Source organism: Anoplophora glabripennis, unplaced genomic scaffold (assembly GCF_000390285.2).
Source record: "Anoplophora glabripennis isolate ALB-LARVAE unplaced genomic scaffold, Agla_2.0 scaffold509, whole genome shotgun sequence".
In the NCBI taxonomy this organism is placed as follows: Eukaryota; Metazoa; Arthropoda; class Insecta; order Coleoptera; family Cerambycidae; genus Anoplophora; species Anoplophora glabripennis.
The window spans coordinates 18,815-44,768 of NW_019416599.1; the positions used below are offsets into that span (position 1 = coordinate 18,815).

A 25,954-nucleotide genomic window follows, 5' to 3' on the forward strand; every position below is an offset into this window, starting at 1 on the left:
GTGAACAAATTGATAAAGTTTAGTGTCAGGGTTATTATTAATAATTAAGTAAAGAAATTTAGACTGTAGACTTATTTTCATTGAACATTTAGGCGCAAGCGAGTAATTCAGAATAGGTAAGTGACAGAAATCGATTGTCTCGTTAATCGTTATCTCAAGTATGTTGGTTTCAACCGTATGGTATGAATGCAACTTTTTCTTTATTGATAAGATAAAAAATAGAGATAAAGATGATCTCTGATATAACGATATTATTTTGTAATAGGTATTTATTTAAAAATCGGTATATTAGAAATTGAAAATTAATTTTGAGTGAAACAGGTATACAGTATACAAATTCTAAAATAGGCATAAAAAGGTAGGTAGGAATAATCAAGTAGGTAGCTGGTTTAAAAATATGCATAGAGAAAGGGGGTATTTTTAAAAATACTTCAAAATTATTCTCAAAAAGATCTAATAGGTAGGTAGCTGTTTTACATTGACAATTTATCATCAATAAATTGACGAAGTTCTTCATCAACTAATTCACGAAATTATTAATAAACAGTGTGGTTTTACACTGCTACAGACTTTGTCAAGTTTTTTGACGTATGAATCAGTTCTACCAATGAATCAAAGAAGCAAATAAATTTCAAAAATGTCACCTTTAACAACAGCGGTACCGTTATGACACATATTATATAAATATTAGTTTTTGTAAATAACAAATCAGTAAAAACAATGCAAAACTAGCACGACGCCACACAATTATTTACATATTCCAATAACATAACCTCATTACTGATCTGAGGCTGGAAATCTGTTGGGTTGGTGCTTTCGAACTTCACGAAGAAATTGACGAAAATTAGATAATTAGAACATGATGAATAAATTGATGAAGTTATTTGACAGCTGATTTGGTGCATTACAATTGTCCAATTTCTTGATGAAGCGACTTCATCAATTAATTGATCAATAAATTGTCAATGTAAAACAGCTTTTACAATCTTCCCATATTTTGTGCGGGTTACGTAAATGAATATTACAGTTTTGGAAATGAAGTTTTTCCTTTCTTATTAAGAATTTTATAACTCATGTTTATAGAAAGGTAATTCTTGAAGAAACTGCTTAAACAATTCTGAAATTCTTAATATTGCATAAGTGGTCTTCTTAGATAGAATCGAGGATAGAATATCTGGTGCCAAACATATAGTACCGTGTGGAAAAAAAGTAGGTACCTACCGACTTATATTTGAAGTTTCATGTCATTTTTCACACGTCGTTTTGCTTATCTGCGTGTGATAACGTAGGTAATCGAATTTTTAATAGAACTTCTGAGCATTGTTTTCGGCCAAATTTTTGTAGAATATAACTTTTTGAATTCACTATGTGTGTGATGAATTATTATAGTTTTCAAAAATAATAAACTTATTCCATACTTTTCTACCACTTTGTATATTCTTAAAAAGTTATCCAGAACGGATCATTGATTCCGTTTGACCCCTTACAGTCACAAAGTGGGAACGGTCCCTACACTATTTAGGATACAATTCTAATTACGTTTCTTGTGACGGTGCCACAAAGAAAAAATCACGAAGGCCAGTAACACAAACATCAACAATAAAGGCCTTGAGAGTGGATTTTTATATAAGAAATGGAACGCGATAATGTAACAGTGCTTTTTCTGTCGGTAGTATCTGGTTCTAATTTTAATTTATTCTAATTTAGCCTATTTTTGTTATAAATGTATTTAGCGTAAGACTAATTAACTGGAGTCCTTTTATTGATTAATAATAATGTTACTCAACTGTACTATAAAAAGTGTTCTGAAGCAATGGTTCAATGAGTTTAAATGAACTACACCGTAGAAAAGTAAAAATTTGCCTTTAGGTGTGAAGATAATAATAATTAGTTTCTTTTGGGCTTTGTCTATAAGTATTGCTTAAATAAAAAAGCAGGTTTATTTATTTTTCTTAAGACTTGACGCTAAGAAGTTTACAAACATGCATTGTCTGTTTTGAAACAGTGCCGTCCATTCTCAAGATGGTGACATACTCATTAAATTTATTGGATATTTTGCAATTGTTAATAGAATACTGTCCTTGGACTGATGTCTCATGAAGCTGTTTTGAATAACAAAGTAAAATTTCTCTAATTAGAAAAAAAATATGCTTTGAACTTGTAAATAGCACCACAACAGATTGATCGTCAAGTGAACAAATTTCTATCTGAATAGTATGAATATTGTTAATTTTGCTTTTAATCAGCACTCATAAAATAAATTTCCAATTCTGTTAAAATTGCAGAGGGCAACGAAGATAGAAGAAACTTAAGTTCGACAAAGATATAAGAATTATGTATAAAAGCAAATTGTTTTCATAGTGTGTACGATTCTGACCTTGAAAAATGGGAGACTGCCTAAAAATTTCATTTAAAACCCAATCGAATCCTATTAGATTACCCAACATATTTTCAAGGTTACATTCGTAAATGGCATTTTCTATAAAATTATTCAGTCGTACATAACTTCGAGATTAATTTTTTTTACCTAACTGAGTCAGAGGGGGTATTTATGATTATAGTTAATTTACAGAGTTCTAAAAAATGTAAAAAACAAAGTAAGAAAATAATTGATCTTAAAGAATTATATTGTTATAAATGGGCTAGTTATAGTCTGTGACGAATTGTATCCCACACAATAATTGTAATGTTTACTTGGTCTGATTGCAGTATTAAATCTGATCAAAATCAAAACATGATGAAATATTTTCTATGTTGATACCTACCATTACTTGAAAGTTCGGCTTTTTTGGTACTTTTCAAAAAGCCAATATATTCCCTCATATATAAAAGTATTGGCTATGAAAAAGTGCATTTCCGTTTGAGCAAAACTATGTACACTTAGGTATCTTTTAAATTATTTTTTAAACCGACATAATATCCAATTAAGTTTAATTCAACCGAGACTGAATCCTCAATCGTAATACTAATAAAGATTGACACAAATTTAATACCTACAAACGATGTTTGTATTAAATTAATGTTTACGAGACAGCCTGAGTAGGCACAGAATATACAAATACAAATGTGACATTTAAAATAATAGATTGTGGTAGGTTAAGTTTAATCTGCATGCAAGCAAATTCTTCGGTTGTATTATATTATCAATGACGTTCCATTACTATTATAAATTGCATTTTTTTGAGTAACCAAGGTCATTTCCGGAAAACAGTTTTTTTAATAATAACGATAGTGATAATAAACAACAGATACGGTATCTGCTTAAGATCGTATACGTGTTGTAGATGGTAAACAAATATTGTCACAAAGTGTACAGAGTGGACCAAATATTTGGTGCTGTCTTGAAAATAATGCGAGATAGAAAAAATTGATGTGTGGTTCAGCGTTTAGATAAAAAATAATAGATATACCCCAGTCTGCTCTCTCGTTCTATTTCGAAGATACTGGTCGTTTCTTAGAAAATTAACTTTTGTATATTTAAGTATCAGAAGAACTTTTTCAAGGTGTATTACTGAATAGAACACACGTTTTATCCGTTTTCAAGTAGTTTGATATAAAATTTGCCCTCAGATCTCACAAAATTTAATCTTGTACAGCTTAAATAATTTTGAATACGTATTTTTTATATTAGAAAAATTAAAAGCGCCTAAATTTACTCTATTTTTTAATTCTTATAAGGTAGAATGGCTGGCTGGTAAACTACCCTATTTACTGAATCGTCGTTACAAAATTTCTATCTTATCAACATCGCCTTCTTTTGCTTCAGTGAATCTTAGCCGCAAGCCTACTGAGATGTTGCGCTAAGAAGCTGGTCCAGCAATTAGGGAGGAGAGAGAGACGTATTTAATAAACTGAAACACGTGCTTGGAATCATTTAATTCACTGTTTAGTTAGCTGAAGGTTCTTCGCAATTTTTAAGCCAGTGTTACTCTATTGGTGTGTTTACAGCATGGTCTTCCTATAGTTCAACTTGTGCGAATATCTTATTCCTGACGTTTATCTTATCGTGTAAGTGGTATTTAACGTGGTTTTAATCATTTTAAATTTGTTTATCGCGTTTTGTAGTGCCAACATAGGCGTTTCCAAAAAAAATTTCAAAAGGCAGATACCTTTAATAATAATAAAAAATAACGAATGTCGTTAAAATATGCTTAAAAAATTAAAGAACTTAGATAACATAATATTGTTATTTTCCACAAATAAAAGTTGCTTAATAAATGTTGAAGCGTTTATATGTATATCTAAAATACATGTTTCTGATTTCAGTATAATATATTTTTTAAACTTCTCTTACATTTTTTAATCATTTCTACGTATACAGAGTGTTAATTAAGTATTCTGCTAAGCTTTAATAGTGGATTCTACGTCACGAATCAACAAAATAGGTCCCTATATAACATGTGTCTGGAAACGCTTCAATTTCGAAATACAGGGTTTTGAAATTAAAAGAAAAATTAGTGCTAATGACTTAACAAATTTTAGGCAGATATTTGCTGAATTCGTGCACAAATTTGTCAACCAATGGCGGCGATGTTGAGAAAGACCGTCATTAAGAAGCTAAGAATTTCGACGCCACTGAATATTTTGAAAATTGGAAGTGTATTTAATTTAACGAGCCATTTCTCAGTTATCATTATTTTTATTTAAAGTAAACCTACCGTAGGTATACTTGAATAAATTAAAAAGACTAACAATACTATTAGTAAATTATATATAAATTATATTTTTTTTGGTATTGGAAATACAATGTAATTATGAAAAGTTCAAAAAATATATGATAATAATTCCTTAAAAAATTTAAAATTATTACGCCAACGTATTAAAATTATATTTCTAATAAAAAAATCCTGTATTTGTTGAGAGATGAATTGTTTTCAAGTTATTTTCCATTTATTCAATTATGTAGCACTTATTTTAAATTAGAAAAATAATAATTCAAAAATGGCATGTTTTTTGAATAAAATTGAAAATATCATTTTTTTATATATAATGTACTAACCGGAATTAAATGTACTGAAATAATGTCCAAAATATTCAGTGACGTCGAAAATCTAGGAGTTTTTTTTAATGGCGATATTTCCTAGTATCTTCACCACTGTTTAGCAGATTTTTGTACCAATTCAGCAAATTTTTATCCATAATTATTTTAGTCAGTAGTTCAAGTTTCATCATTCTACGTCGTAACACCCTGTATCTGGAAAACGAAGCGTTTCCAGACACATGTTTATAAGAACTTTTTTTTACTGATTTTAAACGCAGAACTCACTGTTAAAGTTTACTAAAGTATATCAACAACATCCTGTATATGTGAGACCGGATAATTGTTTATCAATTTATAAAGATGCGTTGCATTTAGCACATATAGATTTGTAGGAACAATTAGTGTTACTAACAACCTAGGTAACTAAGCATCGAGCTAAGCATAATCATCTTTGTAATTGTTATATCGTCATTTATCCACGGGTTTTTGTTATAAATACATTTAAATCCTTCCTCAACAAAAACAAAAAAGAAAAAAATATATTATAGATATATTTAATCTCATATATTCAGAAGGCCACAAAACATTAAAAATTGGAGATAATTTCCTTTTCAAATTTTGATGTTTTGCGAAAATTGTCATTACTTTTCTGGGTGTGACCTTAAAACACATCAAAGTCATTACAGAGGAAAGTTATAAGAAATAAAACAAGAGGGACAGGAACACTTATACGACTTTCACAAATCACTATTACTGTAGAATACATTTTACTGTTGAGATATCTAAATACATGGTGACCACTTATGGAGATTTGAATTTTTTTTGTTACTTTTGATTGTCAAACAATTTTTTTGTGCCATATTAAATATTGGTTTCATTACACATCATATTTTATGTACCACACATGTAGAGGAGAATCCATAATTCTTCTTTGACATATACTTGGTGAATCAAGCCATAGAGTCGTTGTAGTGTATTTTTGATAAGTACTAGCTACATTGGATATAAGTAAAATAGGCAACTAATATATTAATTTTGTAAACAAATAATTTTTCTATCACTTCCGGTTTAACCGGAAGTGCCACAATTTTACATATCTAAATGGGACACTATATTTTTGTGATCATTTCGGTTCAAAATTATATTATATATAAACACTTTAAATGCTATTTTTATAAAAAAATATTTCAGTAAGGTTAACATTTTTAATTGTTTTTGCTCATCTAACGAACAAAAGTATCAAAATCACTTATTTTTGTTATGCCTCCAAATTTTTGAACGAATAAAGATTTTGAAACGAAATTTTGTATACATAATAAATGAATAAGGCGTGGTATTTAACAAAAAAAAATAAAAATAATAAGTTTCAGCTCAAACCAGTGGTTTAGATATGAAGTATGACAGGTTATATTTTCCTCAAAATTAAGGCATATTATGTATATATCTCGGTATATATTTTTGAAATGTAAATTTTATATTCTATGAAAATGACCTCGAGACTTTTTTGATAATGGTTTTGATACAAATTTAAAATTAAGTTCTGTTCAAATTTAAGATTATTTTATTCCTTATTTTTGAAAATCAAGATTGCAAAGTTTTCAAATAAAAAAATATTCATAAGAATACAGAGATCTTTAAACTCTTAAGAGGATTTATATGTGAAAAGACATATTGAAAAATATATTAAGTATAATTTTAACAATTCGGAAAATCAGAGAAACTGGAAAAAACTATTTTTAATAATAGTTCAATTTTCCCGAAGTTTTCCGTATCCCATGGGGAATAAGCGTTTTTAGGCCCATTTTTTTTTAAAATTTTGACCCTCTGATACACATAGGCGCTCTTTTGGACATATTTTTTAATAAAATATTAGAGCATACAGTCACTATGCCAATGAATTGAAATGAAATTTATTTTTATCAATTTGAATACTATATTTGTTCATGTATTGTACACATCAAATTTGGTTCAATATCTTCATTTGTTCAGGAGATATTTAGAGAGATAATATTTTTTAAAAACTTCAACAGCTTGTATCTTAAAAATGTATATTTCAAATTCTTTCCTTTCATTTCTGATACCTGTTCTGTTAACTCCTGTATAGTTGAGAGAGCGATGACCTTTGCAGCTAGAACTACTATCATATCTTCAGGCTACACTGCACAACTATTTCAAATCTACATATTATAAAAATATTTCCCATATTGTTAGCCAATTATCAATTATTTTTATATTAAGATATCTAATTACATATGTTAATTTTCTTTTCTCATTAGTTTCAGGGACATTTGGAATATATTCAACACCATGCCGTTAATGAAATCATTAAAATCAATGGTAATAAACAGGATTCCGATTTTAAAATGGGGCCCACAGTACAACTCGAAAAAGCTCGTCAGCGACACCATAGCAGGGTTTACGGTGGGACTCACTGTCATGCCACAAGCCTTGGCTTATGCCACTCTAGGGGGACTCGAACCACAAGTTAGTACAAAAAATCAGGATAAACATTAGAAAGATATGTTAAAATCATAGCAAATCTTAGATTAAATGTTTGCTTCGTAACAAGCAAACTCTAAATGATTGAAAAATTTGATTCAGCGAGTTAAATATTATCATTAAGTTAACAAAAAAACTGTCAAGCTAAAGTTGCCATAATCTTCCTATCCACATGTATACAACTACTTCGACTTTTATTTATTCCTAATTTTATTCCTAAGTAGGTACTTTACTTAGGGACACCAATTTTACCCAGCAAAACTGTTATGTTTGGGCAGTTTTACGATAATTTTACCAACGGGCAAAATGAACGAAGTGTGTGTGACCTATTAAATGCACAAAAAATAACAACTAGGTAAGTGTATGAAAAATCCGAAAATGAGAAAGAAAATGTTGTTTTAGTATGGTCTCTATTCAGCATTTGCCGGGTGTTTTGTGTATACGATCTTCGGGAGCATCAAGGATATAACTATAGGACCCACAGCTCTTATGGCTTTGATGACCTACCAGCAAGTAGTGGGGAGGAACGTGGACTACGCAGTGTTACTGTGTTTCCTTTCTGGAATTGTCCAAATGATCATGACCATTTTACACTTAGGTAAGTCTAAGAAGGTATAGAAAATTTGACTTAGTAAAAACACCAATATCTTCAAAACCACGAAACTCACCTTCAATGACGGTGGTGTCTGGAATATAACTGCAAATACACGGGCACAACTGTCACCGGGCTTGTGTTGTTAATTTACAAATTTTTCCCCCAGTTTTAGGGATTTATTGAATTAAAATTATCGATCATTTCTTTTGAATGTTGCATGTTTTTTTTTAAATGTGTAGTACTTGAAAATAAAATTGATTTATTAATTAATAAATGCAGCAATTAAAGAGATTGCAAGGTATATTAAAATATATATCTGAAGTCAAATTCCTGGGTTTAGAGTATCTTTGGCAACAATACATCTAATATTTATGTAGACATATGATTTCTTGGCTTATACGTTACTTCTGGTGGCTAATTTGAACAAAAAATATCGTAAACATATTTTTTCTGTGTACTTTTCTTTTAAAATCACTTGAAAGGTCCATTTTTCTCACTATTCCAAATTTTAGAACCATAAAAACAATATATTTTTTTACCTTTTAGGAGTGCTTATTGATTTTATATCGATACCAGTGACAGTTGGTTTCACTTCGGCTGCATCTGTGATAATAGTAGCATCTCAGCTGAAAAGTTTGCTTGGCCTCAAAATTAAATCATCCGGATTTTTAGATACTATAACGAAAGTATTCAACAACATTCGCATGACCAGATTAAATGATTTTACTCTTGGTATAGTCTGTATCATCGTCCTCATGATATTAAGGGTAAGTATCGCCATCTGTATCGTTATGTTGAACTTAAAGTCATAGAAAAGATATTTTGGGGTTTAATACTGAGAGACATAATAAAGAAAGATCTAAAAATGCGCTATTGTTGTTCAAATTAGGGCAAATATTTTAAAATGCATCTTTTAACTACTATGTTCCACTTTCAGTGTCAAGACTCCAAACATTTTTTTCAGTTTTACATTTCGAATGACAAGTCTTGCTAAGATAATATTAAATGTGTATTTTTGTTCTTCTCAGAAACTGAAAGACATTAAACTGCACAAGAAAAATGAAAAACCTACGAAACACCAAAAATGCTTCAACTATCTGCTATGGCTGATTTCTACCTCAAGGAATGCGGTGGTAGTGATCATATGCAGCGCTGTGGCCTACCACTATGAAAATACAAGTGAAGGGTCGCCCTTTCTTTTAACTGGCAAGGTCAAGGCGGGTTTGCCAGAGTTGAAATTGCCCCCTTTTCGGACGGTAATTGGAAACCGTACCGTAGACTTTGCCGGAATGGCTTCAGATCTGGGCAGTTCCATAGTGTTGGTGCCGATTACTGCTGTTTTGGGAAACGTCGCCATAGCTAGGGCCTTTGGTAAGATTCAGGCAAATATCTGTTTACTTTTTATAAATTTTTAGTAATCGCTAGGATTGGCAGGCTGTTTTTTCAAATAATTTTGTTGAAAATCATAAAAACAAGAAAAATGCCTCGCAATCAACAATTGGAAATACGGGTAGAGTTAATTTACATTTCAAGGGTCAGTCGTTTTAACCGTTTTGATAATATCTAATTATAAAATGCATTCATATAAAACAGTGTTTTTATTTAATTATTTATATTTTAAATTTGCATTTTTTCTCCATTATTTTTATATTCGATGTCTTGTAACTTTAATATTAAACGGTATTAGAATATTGTACAGGGTGTTATGAAAAGATAATCACAGATTTGTTGGCCCTCAAAAAAGCTTATAGGCCCACTTTAATAATTTTTGTCGCCTTAAGACCAGTGCTTTTTGAAGTGAAAAAGGTTTACTTGTTTGTTTTGATAAAATGAAACCGTTTTTGAAATAAAGTAGAAATAGAAAAATTTAATGAGGAACAATAAAGTTGTAATAAACAATCAATGTTCAACTCTCAACTTTAAGATCTAATAAATATGCAGGGTGAGACAATAAAAAAAGTATATTTTCCTTTTTATTTTATCCACAAATCTGAGAAATTACTTATAATTTCCTTGACACCTTGTATATTTACTAAACTATCTACAACTTATTACGCTGCAAAGTTTAAATTTTTTTTTGTAACTTTTTTTATTGTTTTCTTTCAATTTTTATCAGCTAGCGGGTCCAGCATCGATGCCACCCAAGAACTGTTCACCTTATCTATGTGTAACGTGATAGGATCATTCTTCTCGTCCATGCCCATCACGGGGTCATTTTCAAGATCGGCTGTTAATCACGCCAGTGGAGTACTAACGCCATTTGGGGGCATCATAACAGGTAAAAAAGAAATTTCGATAATGTTTTCAAATTAAACTTGCCGGTTTTACAACATTTTTTGTTAATTTACTTTGTTTTTGAAATTCCAGGTATTATGGTTCTGCTTGCCCTCAGCTTTCTCACCCCGTGCTTTGCCTTCATCCCCAAAGCCTCTCTAGCCGCCGTTATCATCAGCGCGGTAATTTTCATGATCGAGTATGAAGTGGTAAAGCCGATGTGGCGTACGAGCAAGAAGGATCTCGTGGCTGCGTTTGCCACTTTTGTGGCCTGCCTGGTCATAGGAGTGGAGTACGGCATTCTTCTGGGTGTTGGAATCAACATCATGTTCCTGTTGTATCCGTCTGCGAGGCCTACGGTGTACGTGGATCAGTTAAAGGTAAGTGGATCAGAGAAATGTTTTATAATCACGATTTTGATTCATTCTCTTAATGCAAGAAATGTCAAATTGATTCAGTTGTCATACATTGTACGCGGGAGCACAAATGGCTCAATCTGTCGTACTGACCTTACATAACAAAGTAGTGCAAACATATTGAGAACTGCTGAAGTCGAGAGGGAATGACACGGTATATCACATGACATATCACACTTAGTGTTCAATATTGCTAATTCATTTGATAACATATAAACGAGCATTTTCAATAAACTATTGGTGCAAATTTTTTAAATTAATAATTTTGTTGAGATTAAAAATAGTTTCCTCTTAAAATAAAACTGTTGCACTGACTACGGTGAAAATTCAGGTAGTCATATTTTGATAATTAAATGTGGGATGTTTTTAGGGGAATATTTCAAGTTACATTACAAGTTTTGTAATAAAAAATTTCGAAAGAAATTTACGAAACAAACAAACTAAATTAGGGGTTGCTGACATTGAGATCATGAAAAAAATTGGTAGTGTAAACAGGGTTCGTAGCGGCCGGGAAAACCGGGAATACCGGGAAAAGTCAGGGAATTCGTTATTCTTCATAAAAAACAGGGAATAGTCAGGGAATTTTAAAAATATTCATGAAAGTCAGGGAATTTGATGTTTGCAACTGGAAATTTTGTGAAAGCCAGTCCTGGGTTCTTGAAAGAGAAAAATATTTGTGGTTTTGAAACCTTTATAAGAGGTTCTTAGAGTATAAAAAGATTATGGGCTCCAGTTGAGAAAAAATTTAATGCATAAACACCAATTAGTATGTAAAAATGAACTACAAGTGACCTGGATTTTATTTTGAAAGTCAGGGAAAACCTGGAAAAGTCAGGGAATTCATTCTTACTTTTGAACTATGAACCCTGGTAAAGCAGGATGTATAATCGCTGGGCGCAGGAGTGGTCGGATCGGAGTGATTTTGGTGTCATTGTGTAGGTTGGACTATTCTGTATCAAATAGAAGTAGTCCGAGTATTCCACAATTATGTGGGAAGGAAAATGACAAACCTCTAAATTTTGGTTATTTTTATAAGAATTGGAGTGTTTAAATGCTTTTTTTTTAAACAATACTTAACTATACAGTCTATTTCGATTCCAGTAAAAATAAATCTCTGAAAACTAAAATAAATGTAGTAAAACAAATTGATGACATTCTGGATTATTCTCGTTTTGCCCAATTTACATTGGCCGTTTGTTTTTTGTCCACTTGGGTTCCTGTTGTCATATCACATCAGGTGGATTGATATTATGTTGTTCATTTAAACTAAATCAGTATTAAAGTTCATTAACACAGATTCTCAAACTAAACATAAATTGTAACAATTTTATTGAAAACTAGAAACGATTTTATTAAATATTAGAAATCTATCAAATCAACTCTTGTAAATCGGGCTTCTCCTGCTAGATGGGTGTTACATAACCCCTCCTGAGTCAGTCTGCCAAGCGGCAACGCTTGAGACGGTTGTAGCCAGCCCTTGAGAGTTTTTGTATTTTGATCTCTTCAATTTTTTTAAATGGTTGACATTCGAGGACAGCGTGCCGCACTGAAATTTTGGTTTCTGCTCGATCGAAGACATTCAACGCCCGGGTCGACCTTCCACGTCCAGAACTGATGAAAACATGGAAAAAATTTACATGCTTGTGTACAAAGATAGAAGGCGTACTATTGATGTACTTGCTGAACTATCTGGCTTTTCGTATAACTCAGTGCAACACATTTTAGCCGAAGGTTAGCAAATCAGGCGAAATTCGCTCCCCGCTTGTTGTTTTCTGATCAGAAGGCGGCTCGTGTCGCTGATTGCCATCACGTGTAGACTGTAGACAACATATCAACTGCATCCGAGATTTCCATTTTGCTGATTACATTCTACATCTCGACGTCGAATTGCCTGAGAAGACCTCAAAATTTCAAAAATTATTTTGTCTGATTTAATTTGCAGCCAAATGAATCCTCTGTTGTAATTCTTCCAAAAAATTTATTTCTGCAGCATAAACTACAGCCTTCAGCCCACCCCACAGAAAGTAATTTAGAGGATTTAGGTCTGGAGACCGAGGTGGCCATGAAATGGGACCACCTCTACCTGTCCACCTGCCAGGAAAATAATCGTTTAACCAACTTACTATGGGTAAAGTCAGGTGGTGCCCCATCATGTTGATAGTGTAATGTTAAGCGTACATTTAATGGTGTATCATGCAATAGTTCTCTTACATCATTTTGAGAAAGTTTAAGTATCCTTCTGCATTCAGACGAGCGAGAAACTGAATTGCTTCAAGTAGTTGGTCCCCTAAAATTCCCGTCCGCACATTTATTGCAAATCTATTTTGAAAATTTGTGCGCCGTATTGCCAGTGGATTTTCGTCTGACCAGAAATGGGTATTATGAATATTAAACTCTCACTGTCTAGTAAACATAGTTTCGTCGCTCCATAAGATAGCAATATCTTATTCATTATCCATTCGGAGAACTGTAGCCTTCGTAAAAAATCTTCTTGTTTTAAAGCCTGTATCTGCTGATAATGGTATGGATGAATATTGTGCATTTTCGACTGATAACAATTCGCAAAAAGTAAATAACTGAACTGTCAATGCAAATAACGCCAAACATATTTTTGTTCTTCACAATCTGCTACTTTAAAGAATATTGACAATTTGATTCCCGATGATTAACACATGTAACATTATTTTTAAACGGATTTTACACAAAAATGGAACATTCTACCAATATGAACTAAGAGTACCTACGTTTTTTTAGTAAAAAACTTTGAAATTTCCTACTTTTCAGTTAAAAGTCAAAAAAGTCAAACCATAAAAAAGTTATGGTAAATTTCAATAGTAGCGGAATGAGCACGTAGGAGTTAAGCTAGTTACCAAATTTCATAAGTTTAACTCAACTGGTTTTGGAGTTATTTAGAAAAAATCATCATCAGAGTGGCCGCTTTAAGTGGTTATAACTTCCTTAGACCCACGTTTATATATAGAAAAAGTAATCTTTTTCGACAGCAAACACCCTGTAGAAATATTGCTCCCTAATTTCGAGACACCCTGTATATCTTATTACCCAATAGATACGCGCAAGCGAACTTTTCCGTCGTAAGCAAAGACATACACACAAATTATTTAGCAGCGTATATATCCGTCATAATCACTATTTATTGACCTTGCTCATGCCAATTATGTGCGTTATGAGCGTTCAGGAGGTTAAAGTCAAATTCTATATAAAAAAAATGCTAAAATTGCAAATAAGCTACAATAATGATTCTTTAATATTTTTCAGACTTCAAATGGAGTCAATTACATACTAATAACTCCAGGAAACAGTCTTTACTTCCCTGCTGTCGATTTCATTAAGAACAGCGTGGCAAAGGAGGGCCTGTCTTCGAAAAACCTGCCGGTGGTCATAGATTGCAGGTTTGTGTTAGGTAAGTTCGTTACTTACTTTATGGCTACCTATTTCAGTTCGGTTGAAACTTTAAGTAGGATTTAAATTATATTTCCCTTTTAGGTGCGGATTTTACTGCCGCCAAGGGCATATTGGCATTAATAAATGAATTCACAATGCGGAAGCAGCCTCTGTACTTCCTCAACGCGAGGAAGGAAGTCGTGTCGATTTTCGAGGGGGTCATGCAAGGTGATTTTAAATATTTCAAGACCAACGAAGAATTAGAAAGGCAACTTGATGGTATGTCGGTTGGTTGGGTTCCTTAAATTCAATTAATTTATGAAAAATTTATTTTAGAGCACATCAACGATCCTGTGGAAGAGCGGGATAATCTCCTGAGCTTCACCAAAGAGTATTTTCCGCAGAGTGGCGAGAAAAACGTTGAGCTTAAGGAAGTGACTTACGGAGAGGGGTCATCGACCATAAATCGTAAGAAAAACAGCAGTTAATGAGAAAGGGCTCTCTATAATTGATTTTTGTATATAAAGTATGTACACAGATCCTGTTATTTATTTTTTATTTATTATTTTTTTCCAATCGATCCGATTGGTTACCATTTACAGAATAAAATTTAATTTAGATTTTATTGAAAACTGTTTTTAATTGGTGGTGGTTTTTATTTTTTTTTAAATCCTTCCCAAACTCTTTTACATGGGTATTTACATAATACTTCATCCTTCTTATATTTGGTGCCTTTCTACAAGAAAAAAAAAAAGTGTTAAAGATCAAAATTTTCTTTCGATCTCAAAGAGGTGTATAAAAAAATTAATTCTGTATTTCAGCGACATAAATCCAGTAGTAAATTTAAGTAAAAATGATGGACTCTTACCCCGCCCGTGAACAAGCTAGACTTTAAACTACAGCGCGCGTTAATCGCAGAGCTTGCACAATCGACAACTGGGCTGTGCATTGTTGTCAAGTCTTATTTTTAAAAGAAAAGTTAGGTATTAAAAAGCAAATTTCTACGTTTAGGATTTTCGTAGTGTATCCATTTTTCATCGCTAGTTACGATACATTGCAAAAAATCTTTCCTTTTTTGTAGTTGAAGCAGCTGTTCACACGTGATAAGACGCCGTTCAAATTCTTTCGGCTTCATTTTGTACGAGACTCAATATCTTAATTCTTTCAAACGTTTTCAAACTGTTGTGCGATCAACTCCTAATGATTCTGCGAGTTCAACTTGCGTCTGACATGCGTCTTCATAAAGTAATAGCCTCCATTTCCTCATCTTCTTCATGTGTTTCGGTGCACCACAGCGTTCTTTATCATCAACATCAAAATCATATTTTTTTCTGTTTAACATTATCACAAAAAAAGTAGTTTGCACTTTGGCGAAATGTCATACACTGAATTTTAAGCTTGCTTATGGTATATTACATTTCTCTAAATCGGAAAGTAATTTACATACCTATACAGGTGGATTTCTTAAATGATTTACTTTTCTAATGTTGCTTTCAAAATTTGAATTGTTAAATTATGCGTTATATTCAGAATTTACGGATGTCATTATGCAAAATGTTTCTGAAATAAGTGTGTTCTTGAGAAAGGGTAATAGAGGGCACAAAAATGAGCAACTTTTAATAAGCAACTGATGGGCTAAATCCTTCTGTTTTCAAGAAAATTAATTAAGAAAATTGTAAAGCTCACCCTGTGCATCTTGTGCACGTGCGTTGTGTGTTACAATATTATGTAGCTGGCATATAAAATGTTTTCTGCTCAAGAACTAGTCGATATGGTGCTAATGTATGGAGAATGTCAGTACAATTTAAATGAGATTTGTCGTTTGTATGCGACCATTATCATAACAGACGGCAATCTAACAGTAGAACAGTGCAAAAGGCAGTTCAAAGGTTACGGGATACTGGGAATGTCCATCTGACATTTGAAGGCTGCAACATGTTTCCAACAATGAAGAAAATATAAACCTCGTTGAGGAAGATCCGAGGCGTACTCTAACAGTACCATGTGGAGTGTACTACAGCCACACAAAAAAAATTTGTCTGTACTTTTCATGTGACATATTATCCGTAGTATTTTTGCCTCCTGATCACGAATCCGGTGTCAGAATTGAGCTATCACGTCACAGGAGTTTCCTAACCTCAAAAAACAGGTCAAAAATAGCAAACATTCACGAAAAAGTGCTAGGAAAAATATAATTTTTTTTTTCTATATTCAAATGTTCATTTATATAGTTATAACCCCGCCGAACGTGAATCCGCGATCAGAATTGATGGTTCTTTTTCTAACCTCAAAAGAACGGGTCAATTAAGGTCAGATATCACGATTTTTCAAAAATAATAGATTCGCGCCAAATTTGGTATCTGGGGGTTTACGGGATCGCTGATCACGGATCCGAGGTCAATTTTGCAAAATTTAAGATGGCGAATCCAAGATGGTCGACCAAATTTTCAAAAAATAACAGATTCGCGCCATATTTGGTATACAGGGGTTTTCGGAGTCGCTGATTACTAGAGTTCGGGGTTTTCGTCGGCTAGTCATAGGCGTGTTCATCGTAAACAAATAAATAAAGAGGTATTTATAAATAAAAATAAATTTTCGTGCTTTATCAAGGAAAGGTCGTTTTTTACTCCTTGGCGTGTTCGACATTATGGAATATATTAAAACACGTATACACGAAGCAAAAGCGAAGTCACTAACTGCCGTTATTACCGGTTTCGTACGACGCGCTGTAGCAAAAGGTCGATGCGACGGTTATAGATCCGACCGAGTCCCGAACTCTACTGATCACGAATTCGAGGTCGGAATTGCCAAATTCATTTTGTAATATTTTTGTTTACTTTATAACCTGAGTATCCAGTCATGGTTTACCCTTCTTTTTTTCGGCTATATCTTGTTCTTTTTTCTGTACAAGATCTATTCATGGATTTTCTGCCTAATCTCAAATAATAAAGTATATGGATTAAATTTTTAAAAACGAATTTTGTAAATCTTATATCGGATTCGTGATCAGTGACTGCGAAACTCCCCGCATACCAAATCTGGCGCGAATGTGTTATTTTTTTGAAAATTTGGTCGGATATCTTGGATTCTCCATCTTAAATTTTGCAAAATTTACTTCGGAACCGTGATCAGTGACCCCGAAAATCCCTGTATTTAGTCCAAGCGTTATAGAGAAATGTTTACAGAAATTATTACCTGGACAAAAAAAAAAATATGACCGTATAGAAAATAGATTTTAAATTGAGTATCTTGTTCTTTAAACTCGATCCAAAATGGCGACCGTGGTTAAAAAAATTCGCAAAGTTGCAAAAAACGGTTTTTCTAAAATAACTAAAAAAATATAACACCGATTGAAAAATTTGAAATGAGAAAGTTATAGGTTTTAAAAAGATCTATCGACTGATTTTTGTAAGTATCGATTGCTTTGTTAGTTTTCGAGATATATATCGAAAAAACCGTTAAAAATCTTCTCTTTTCGCTTCTTCTATAACTCGTTTACATCTACGTTTCCATACTTGCTATTTACTGCAAGCATAGTCCGCGGCAAGCCAAAAAAGTACATTTTTGAAAAATTTTAAAATATCAATTATTTTTTAATATATCGATTTTTTGAAAAAAAGGCGCTCTCGAAAATTGGCTACATCTTCTCAGCGGATAGCCCTACAGTGACGATTTTCGGTTTATTTCGTAAAGAGTTATATTATCATGCTGATAAAAAATGTTGACGATTTTATTAATTTTAAGGATCAAAAAATGACTGAAAAAGTTGCACTTTTTTTGGGTCATGTTTTTTTCAAATAACTATTTCAAATTTTATTTTATAAAAATGACCTTTATAGAAAGAAACTGCTGACATTTTTTCACGAATTTAAAAAAAAAAGTTTTTCTACGACCTTCTGGAGCCGAGATAATTTTTTTATTTAAAAAAATGTTTGAGTACGCAATTAACATTTTACAGCGATGCGCTTGATGGAGGTTAATATTGAATGCTTATATTTAAAAAAAAAATAGGATATGTTTACTTGATTTTTAGTATTAGTAAACTGAAGCGTGCAAGCGCCGAGTGCGTCAGCTGGACCGGACGGAGTAGGGGGAAGCGGCGCGCGCTCGCTCTGAAAACTGATGACGTGCAGTCTAAACGGCTCGCTCCAGAAGGTCGTAGAAAAACATTTTTTTTTAAATTCGTGAAAAAATGTCAGCAGTTTCTTCCTATAAAAGTCATTTTCATAAAATAAAAATTGAAATAGTTATTTGAAAAAAACAAACCCAAAAAAAGTGCAACATTTTCAGTCATTTTTTGATCCTTAAAATTAATAAAATCGTCAACATTTTTTATCAGCATGATAAAATAACTCTTTACGAAGAAAATAAACCAAAAATCGCCACTGTAGGGCTATCCGCTGAGAAGATGTAGCCAATTTTCGAGAGCGCCTTTTTTTTCAAAAAATCGATATATCGAAAAATAATATATTTAAATTTTTCAAAAATGTACTTTTTTGGCTTAGTAGTATGGGAACATAGATGTAAACGAGTTATAAAGAAGAGAAAAGAGAAGATTTTTAACGGTTTTTTCGATATATCTCGAAAAGTAACAAAGCAAACGATACTTACAAAAAATCGTCGATAGATCTCTTTAAAACCTACAACTTTCTCATTTAAAATTTTTCAATCTTTGCAATATTTTTTTAGTTATTTTAGAAAAACCGTTTTTTGCAACTTTGCTATTTTTTTTTAATCATGTTCGCCATTTTGGATCGAGTTTAAAGAACAAGAAACTCAATTTAAAATTTAATTTTCTATACGGTCATATTTTTTTTGTCCAGGTAATAATTTCTGCAAATTTAACGTTAATCCGCAGAATGCTTGGACTAATTTCAAATTTGGCGCGAATCTATAATTTTTTGAAAATTCGTGATGTCTGACCTTAATTGATCCGTTCTTTTGAGGTTAGAAAAAGAACCATCAATTCTGACCAGGGATTCACGTTCGGCGGGGTGTTAACCATATAAATAAACATTTGAATATAGAAAAAAAAAATGTGTATTTTTTCCTAGCACTCTTTCGTGAATTTTTGCTATTTTGGACCTGTTTTTTGAGGTTAGGAAATTCTTGTGATGTAATAGCTCAATTCTGACACTGGATTTGTGTTCAAGAGGTAAAAATACTACGAATAACATATGTCGCATGAAAAGTACAGACTACTTTTTTTTTGTGTGACTGTGTTATTACACCCCTATCATGTACAAAGGGTTCAGACATTAAATAACAATGATTGTAAGTCCCGTGTGGAATTTTGGCAGTGTTTGGAAGCATGTTTACTGTTTTAATACTGAACACATACATACTATTCCGGACTAGTTCGAAACAGTGGAATTTTCTGCACTATTTTTAGTACCTACTCAAAACGATAATTTTTTGGAGCTTGTACTAAAAAAGCTCTTATCGTTATGATAAAACAACCCACTAAACATTTTTCAGTTTCTGACATGTTTCAGAAACGTTTCCATTTTTCTTGAAACGTTTCATAAAAAATCCATGCAACGTTCTGGTAACGTTCTAGAAGCCCAAGATGTCCTCCCCAAAATACGTTTCCAATGAAACGTTTCAAAAAATTGGTTTCAGTAACATTCTTTTTATGTTCCATTTATGCCCTCGATATTTTTGTTTTACGTTTCAGTATATTTTCAGAAATGTTTGAGTAACATAATAATTTTATTACCATATTGTTCTCATAATGCTCTCAACTTTAGATCATTTTCATTTCAAAAGCGTTTTTGAAATAGTATAAATAGTGTGAGTATTTTTTTAAATATCTCTAATACTCCTTTGTGATATTTTTATTTGTATTGTGAATGACTTAATTCGAACTAAAAAAAGTTACATTGTATATTAAAAAAAATAAATATGCTCTTCTAGTTTGGGGATGCGGCAACTTTTACTAAGAATTTCTTTCTTTTTGAGAAGCCACTGAAAAAAGTTTCTAATATGGATTACGAATTTTGCCATTCATCGTACAAATAAAAATATCACAAAACAATATCAGAAGCATTAAAAAAAAGCTACACATTTTATATAGTTCAAATACGCTTCTGAAATGGAAATTTTCTAATGTTGAGACCTTCATGAATATGGTAACAATGACGAACTGATAATTAGAAAAAGTTAGTTATGATTATGAATCTTAAAATGGTAGGTACATGAAAAACAAATAACATTACTGAAAAATAATATAAAGTTATAATTTCTTCTACGCATGGTCAATATTACATATATCCTTTTAATAATAATAAATTATACAGCAGAAATAAGGATACAAAATGATATCTTGACAAAGTAAATATCTGTAGGTATACCTAAACTCTTTTATTTAAGCATGCCTATACACATAAACAAATATAAACATTTGTACAAAATATAAAATAAATGACGTCTATTTCACTTGATTCATCCATATTTCAAATAGTTCTCACTGACTAAGTAGTTGCTCTTCAAATTATATCGAAACGTATAGTTGTTGTTCCATTTTCTTAGTTCTTGTCCCTTGTCCTCTTGTCTGTAATAGGTAGTGGGTATAACTATATTTAGGTAGATGTGACGCAAAATTGGAAATCTCTTCACACATATCGTTTTAAACATTTTGCATCAATATTCATTATTTTATATGCACCTTACAATAACCACAACTGCACACACTACAAATTATCACATAAAATAGCGTCAAAGTAAAGATGAATAACAACGAAACCAAGCAAACTGACAAACCGCAAACCTAACCTAACATAATACGAATTGAAACGACACACGGGAAACAAATAAACTCGGGCTGTTACGCGCAGTCTACGCAAGTCACGAACATACATTTTTTCTAGACTTGTGTTATAAATATGCTACCACATTTTTTTTTCTAATTATGTCTTTATATAACAAAGGCAAATGAACTAACGCTTGAGAAGGATTGGGGATTGAGAGCAAAATTTAACTAATGCCGAATGTTCCATAAGATAAGCAAAAATAGCAAAGGGTTGTTCGTCTGTTATGTTTCCGAGATCGAAAGGGAATGTTTCGAGTAATGTTTCAAACTCTTCAATTGTAACGTTTCGGCTATGTTTCAATAAATAAGTTTTCAAGTGCTACATTTCTGTAATGAAACAGAAACGTTTCTAGTTAATGTCTCAAATGTTTAGTAAAACATCTCATTTGCAACGTTTCATTTACGTTTCGTGTTTAGTGGGAAGAACAGAAGTTGTAAGTTAAAAGTTGAAAAACCTTATTGATAAAGCTGTTGTAATTTTTTACTGTTACAATAAATTGAAATAATATACGATATAAAATATAATAAACATCCTATTTTAACTAGCAACAAAACTCAACACTTAGCAAAACTATGTTTTGAATTCTATTTATTCTTTTTCATCTGTTTCTGTCTCTTCGGGAGGAAAATCCCACGGTTGGCGCTCTGCTTGTCCAAAAATCAAGAAAGTAAGAGTGGTAACGACACAAACTCCAAACATTATCCAAAAAACCAGTCGCCATTCTTCTATGGTCCCCTAAAAACAGTTGTAATAAGTATACAGTGTATTTAATACTATTACCTTCAGTATTATTGAAAATACGAAACTGTTAACAACTTTTTCGCTGGTTACTATTTATATACTACTAAATATTTCAGATGTTTTATAAAAACATTTCAAAATGGTCTACTTCCAAACACAAATCAATTCTTTTCAGGGCCGGTTTTTCAATCTACTGTTACTTTTTGTATTGGAGATGCCATAGATTAGTAAAGAAAAAAAAATTAAAAATGAATTTATACATTCATTCTTTGTTAAAAGCTTGCATGTTAAAAGAAAATTATTGCTTCTCCACTAAAACAGAAAAAAATAAAGTGATGGCTAACCTTAACTTAGGAGTTAACCAACGATTGAAAAACCGGCCGTCAGAAAGTTGGAACGAATTCTAGCGAATATTCCCTCGTGTATAATTATCTCACAATTGTCGATAATTCTCTGCCTTAGCTCTTCAACATTGTAGATTGGATTCTAGACTAGGCGGTATCTGTTTTGGTTTGGGTGAATCGTATATCCACGGAGATTTTTGTTTTTTTTTGGCCTACTAGAAATGAAAATTTTTCTATGCGCTTAAAAAAAACGTGGACTTAACTTTTGGCGGCACAATATGTTAAAAAATTCGAAAAATGTCATATTTTTCTTCCTATTTAATTTATGTATCTTGTTAAGAGTTGATTTTAGGCGAAAATGAAAGAGGAAAAAAATGTTTGTAATTAAATTTTTTACAAAATATGACTAGTTACAAATCGAATGAATCATGATTATTATTGTAATAATCAAAAAAATCGCCAAAAAATGGGGTAAAAAGCATTACTTTTTAGGATTTTTTTTTGGGATCTTTAAATTGAATATATAGTACGATCGTATACGATGCAAAGTAATAAATCATTGCCTGCCAAGGGAATCAGTGCAACACATTTTATAGGGGGTTTTGGAAATTGAATAATTTCTTTATGCATTATGGATTAACATTTATATATTTATGAAGGACAAAATGAAAAACAAAGGCATCTCCTTCGCACATTGGGCAGGACAACAATACATTTATTACTCCCTTCATTCTCCCTCATATGACTTGTGTCTTGTGTTTTTTGCGGCGGCGCGCGTGCCGGCCTGGCGTGGTCAGTTTCGTTTCGGTTGTATTGGTGCTGCGTGTTTCTCGCTCGCGATATTTGTGAGGTTATAACTGTTATAAGTGCAATTATATTTCTTTCGGGCTATATGTGTGTTTCGCGCTATTATTTGAGAATTTGTGAGTGAAATCATATTTCTTGTGCTCCGTAACAAAAGTGTTTTTAGTGTTTTATTTGTGTGCTGTGTGTGTGTTTCGGGCTGTTGTTTGTGAATCGTGAATGCTATTATATTTTCTGTGCTAGTGAAGTGAAGTTTTTTGTATTATTATTGCTCTGTTGTCGTTATATGGATAAATGGAGGCGGTGCCTGGATGTTCGCGAGCCGGATGTACTGCTGTGGGTACAAAAAAATCTATATTAAGTTACAGAGAAAAAACGATAATATTAAATGTCTATAACCCTTTAGAAAAGGATCATCCCATGAAACTGAAGACTGGTTTGGTGGAAATGTGTTCTAGATATACTGGAGTAAGCGAATTATCTGTTTTCAAAATTTTAAGAGAGAAGAAAATTGAAGGAGACGTTAAGAAACCTAAAAAAGGGGGTGCAAAGAAGAAATTAATATTAAATGAAGATGAGAAAAATGCAGTTTGGCGTACAGTACATAAATCATAGAATTTATATTTTGTTTATAATTTGTTAACATTTCTTGTTTGATAGAAAAATAACTTATTTTGTTGAGATTGGTAGAGAATTGTTGTTAGTGTTTTCATTTGATAGAATCATATCATAGGATTTATATTTTGTTTTCATTCTGTAAATATTTATAGTATATCTGTTATACAAGGTTTTTGCTTTGAAACTTCGTTCTCCTTATAAAAAAAAGAATCGTAATGGGGTGCGATGAAGAGATCAGTTCACGTCTGGAACCCTGTTCCTACAAAAATCCCTTTATTCTCATAAACTATTTGTTTTAAATGTAATTTATTATAAATCCAATTCGTTATTTAAATTCCACATATGTACTACATTTCACCTCTGTACGCGCCACTGTTTATTGTTCCCTGCTCTACGATCAAGCTCGCCAGGTTAGTATTTGACGTATAACCGACCACTTCGTACACTCGATGCACCTGGCCGACTACAGCTGGTACCAGAACACAGTGCGTATGCGGCGGTATTTCAGATTTTACATTGAATTTCATTTTAAATTTGAAACGGTTCATCTTACGCCTCCTAAAAATGATGACACGATTTTCCTTTCATAAAAGACCGACAATTTTTTGCTCTACTTTGCATCGTATACGATCGTACTATAGGACCTTTATACTTGGCTCAAGAAAACTTCATGTTATTATAATCATCACACCAAATTTCATCAAAATCGGTTCGATAGATTTTGCTAAAATATTTTTTCAAACCAGATTTTGAAAAAAATTTCAAAAACCAAGGCTCTTAGATACTTGAAAATTTAATCACATATAGGAGGGCTCTCAAGCTTTGAAACGCTTTTTGAAAAATTCGAATCCGTCGATTAGGTGAGCTCTGGCGCTTGTTTAAGCATTGGTCGAATTTTTGTACTTATAAACAATTAGAATAACTTTGTGAATATTCAGTCAAATCCAATTTTTTAAAGCAGGGTTTAAAAGTTATTGGAAAGACGCTTCTTTAAAAAAAAAACAGATCGATTGGTCAATTAGTTACGTAGTTATAGCCAAAATTTCAAAATAGACAGTTCAAAATTTTACAGAAATCGATGACGAAATCGATTCGATCGAAGAAGTAGAAGTAGAAGTAGAGTGCGAGAATGAGGTGTTAGACAAGCGGAAATTAATAATTATTTTGAGTTTGAAGATGAAGAAGTTGATGAATATAATATCGAAGAAGAAGACGAAATCCCATGTAAAAAAGTTAATATATTATTACATATAATATATGTACATTCATAAATTTAAAACAAATATTTGTGTACATTTTTTAAATCTTGATTTATTAATGCAATTAATTAAGTATGAATAAAATATTATTGATTTTTTATAATTAATTTATTAATTTAATCATCACTTCTCTTGTGATTAAAGTATAATTCAAATATTATTTATTGTTTAAAATATAGGCAAATGAGGAATTAACTCATTATATTACTAATTTTCGACATATTTTGAAAATATTTGTTGTTTAAACAATTTTAGAATATTGAAATAAATTTGTTTATGATCTTTGATAAGCAGTATACAGGGTGATTCAGTCATAATGTCATTAATTTTAAGAGCAGATAGAGAAAAATGAGTATAATACGATGGCTTGATTAAAAAAAAATTTAAATGCATATTTAAGCTGAAAAAAAATATTTTCAAATCATTATTTAACCCCCTTTTCAGGCTGTTACTGACCGGCTGACGTCACAATATTATGCACGGCTACGATATGAACCTATGAACAACGCGCCCTAGATGCAACGTTGCCATATTTATATATTTTCGCTCATATAAAGACAATAAATAAACGGTTTTGCTCACGTCAACCAATAATAATTTAAAATGCTATAAATTATTTTTTATTTATGCAATCAACATATTAAATTGTTATTGTTGCCCAGCAAGAACCTCGAGGTCTGAGCATGCCTTGCCAAAAATCAGTTTTTATTAGCATCATAATTTTAATATTTTAACAACATTTGCTGTAAGCCCGAAGGGGAAGGTTTTCAAACAATTCTACTAAAAATTAGTAACGCGGCCCATTCAGATGTTCAGGTAGAAAATGCGGCCCAATTAAACGATCGCCATTGACATTGACACCGAATCTCCTCTGAAAGCTATACCACCGACGAGTAGTGTGCGGGTAGTAGTGTGTTTCATCTGACCAAATGTGACTATTATGGCTGCAAAGAAATTAGCTGTTTCACTTTAAATAAGATTTAATATTGAAGTTACAAAACCCCAAAAGTTCAAATAATTTAAATTTCATTTCATAACCATTTCAATTTCGTTACAGAAATAATGTCATAAAAAACCAACACTCACTAGATAAATTATAAAGAGAGGATAAATTGTATGCAGTATTTAAATATTGACTGCAATTAGAAGAGAGACTTGTATATTCCATAAAAAAACAATGGGACGGAGACAAATAAACAACTCGGTACG

At 31.9% G+C, this 25,954-nt stretch overlaps 1 protein-coding gene across 2 annotated transcripts; it reads left to right on the top strand.

The window, feature by feature from the left end:
- Nucleotides 1-26: 26 nt before the first annotated feature.
- On the top strand, nt 27-14,757 carry LOC108910482 (sodium-independent sulfate anion transporter). 2 transcript variants are annotated; one of them, XM_018715086.1, is made up of 10 exons: nt 27-116; nt 7,258-7,465; nt 7,883-8,078; nt 8,622-8,842; nt 9,104-9,446; nt 10,192-10,353; nt 10,443-10,729; nt 14,042-14,186; nt 14,270-14,446; nt 14,504-14,757. In XM_018715086.1, the coding sequence occupies exons 2-10, from the start codon at nt 7,289-7,291 to the stop codon at nt 14,653-14,655; spliced, it is 1,860 nt and encodes a 619-aa protein (XP_018570602.1). In that variant the 5' UTR covers nt 27-116; nt 7,258-7,288; the 3' UTR covers nt 14,656-14,757. The 2 variants fall into 2 exon arrangements, with proteins under 2 accessions (XP_018570602.1, XP_018570603.1); XM_018715087.2 differs by lacking the exon at nt 27-116 and adding an exon at nt 3,903-4,008.
- Nucleotides 14,758-25,954: the final 11,197 nt, after the last annotated feature.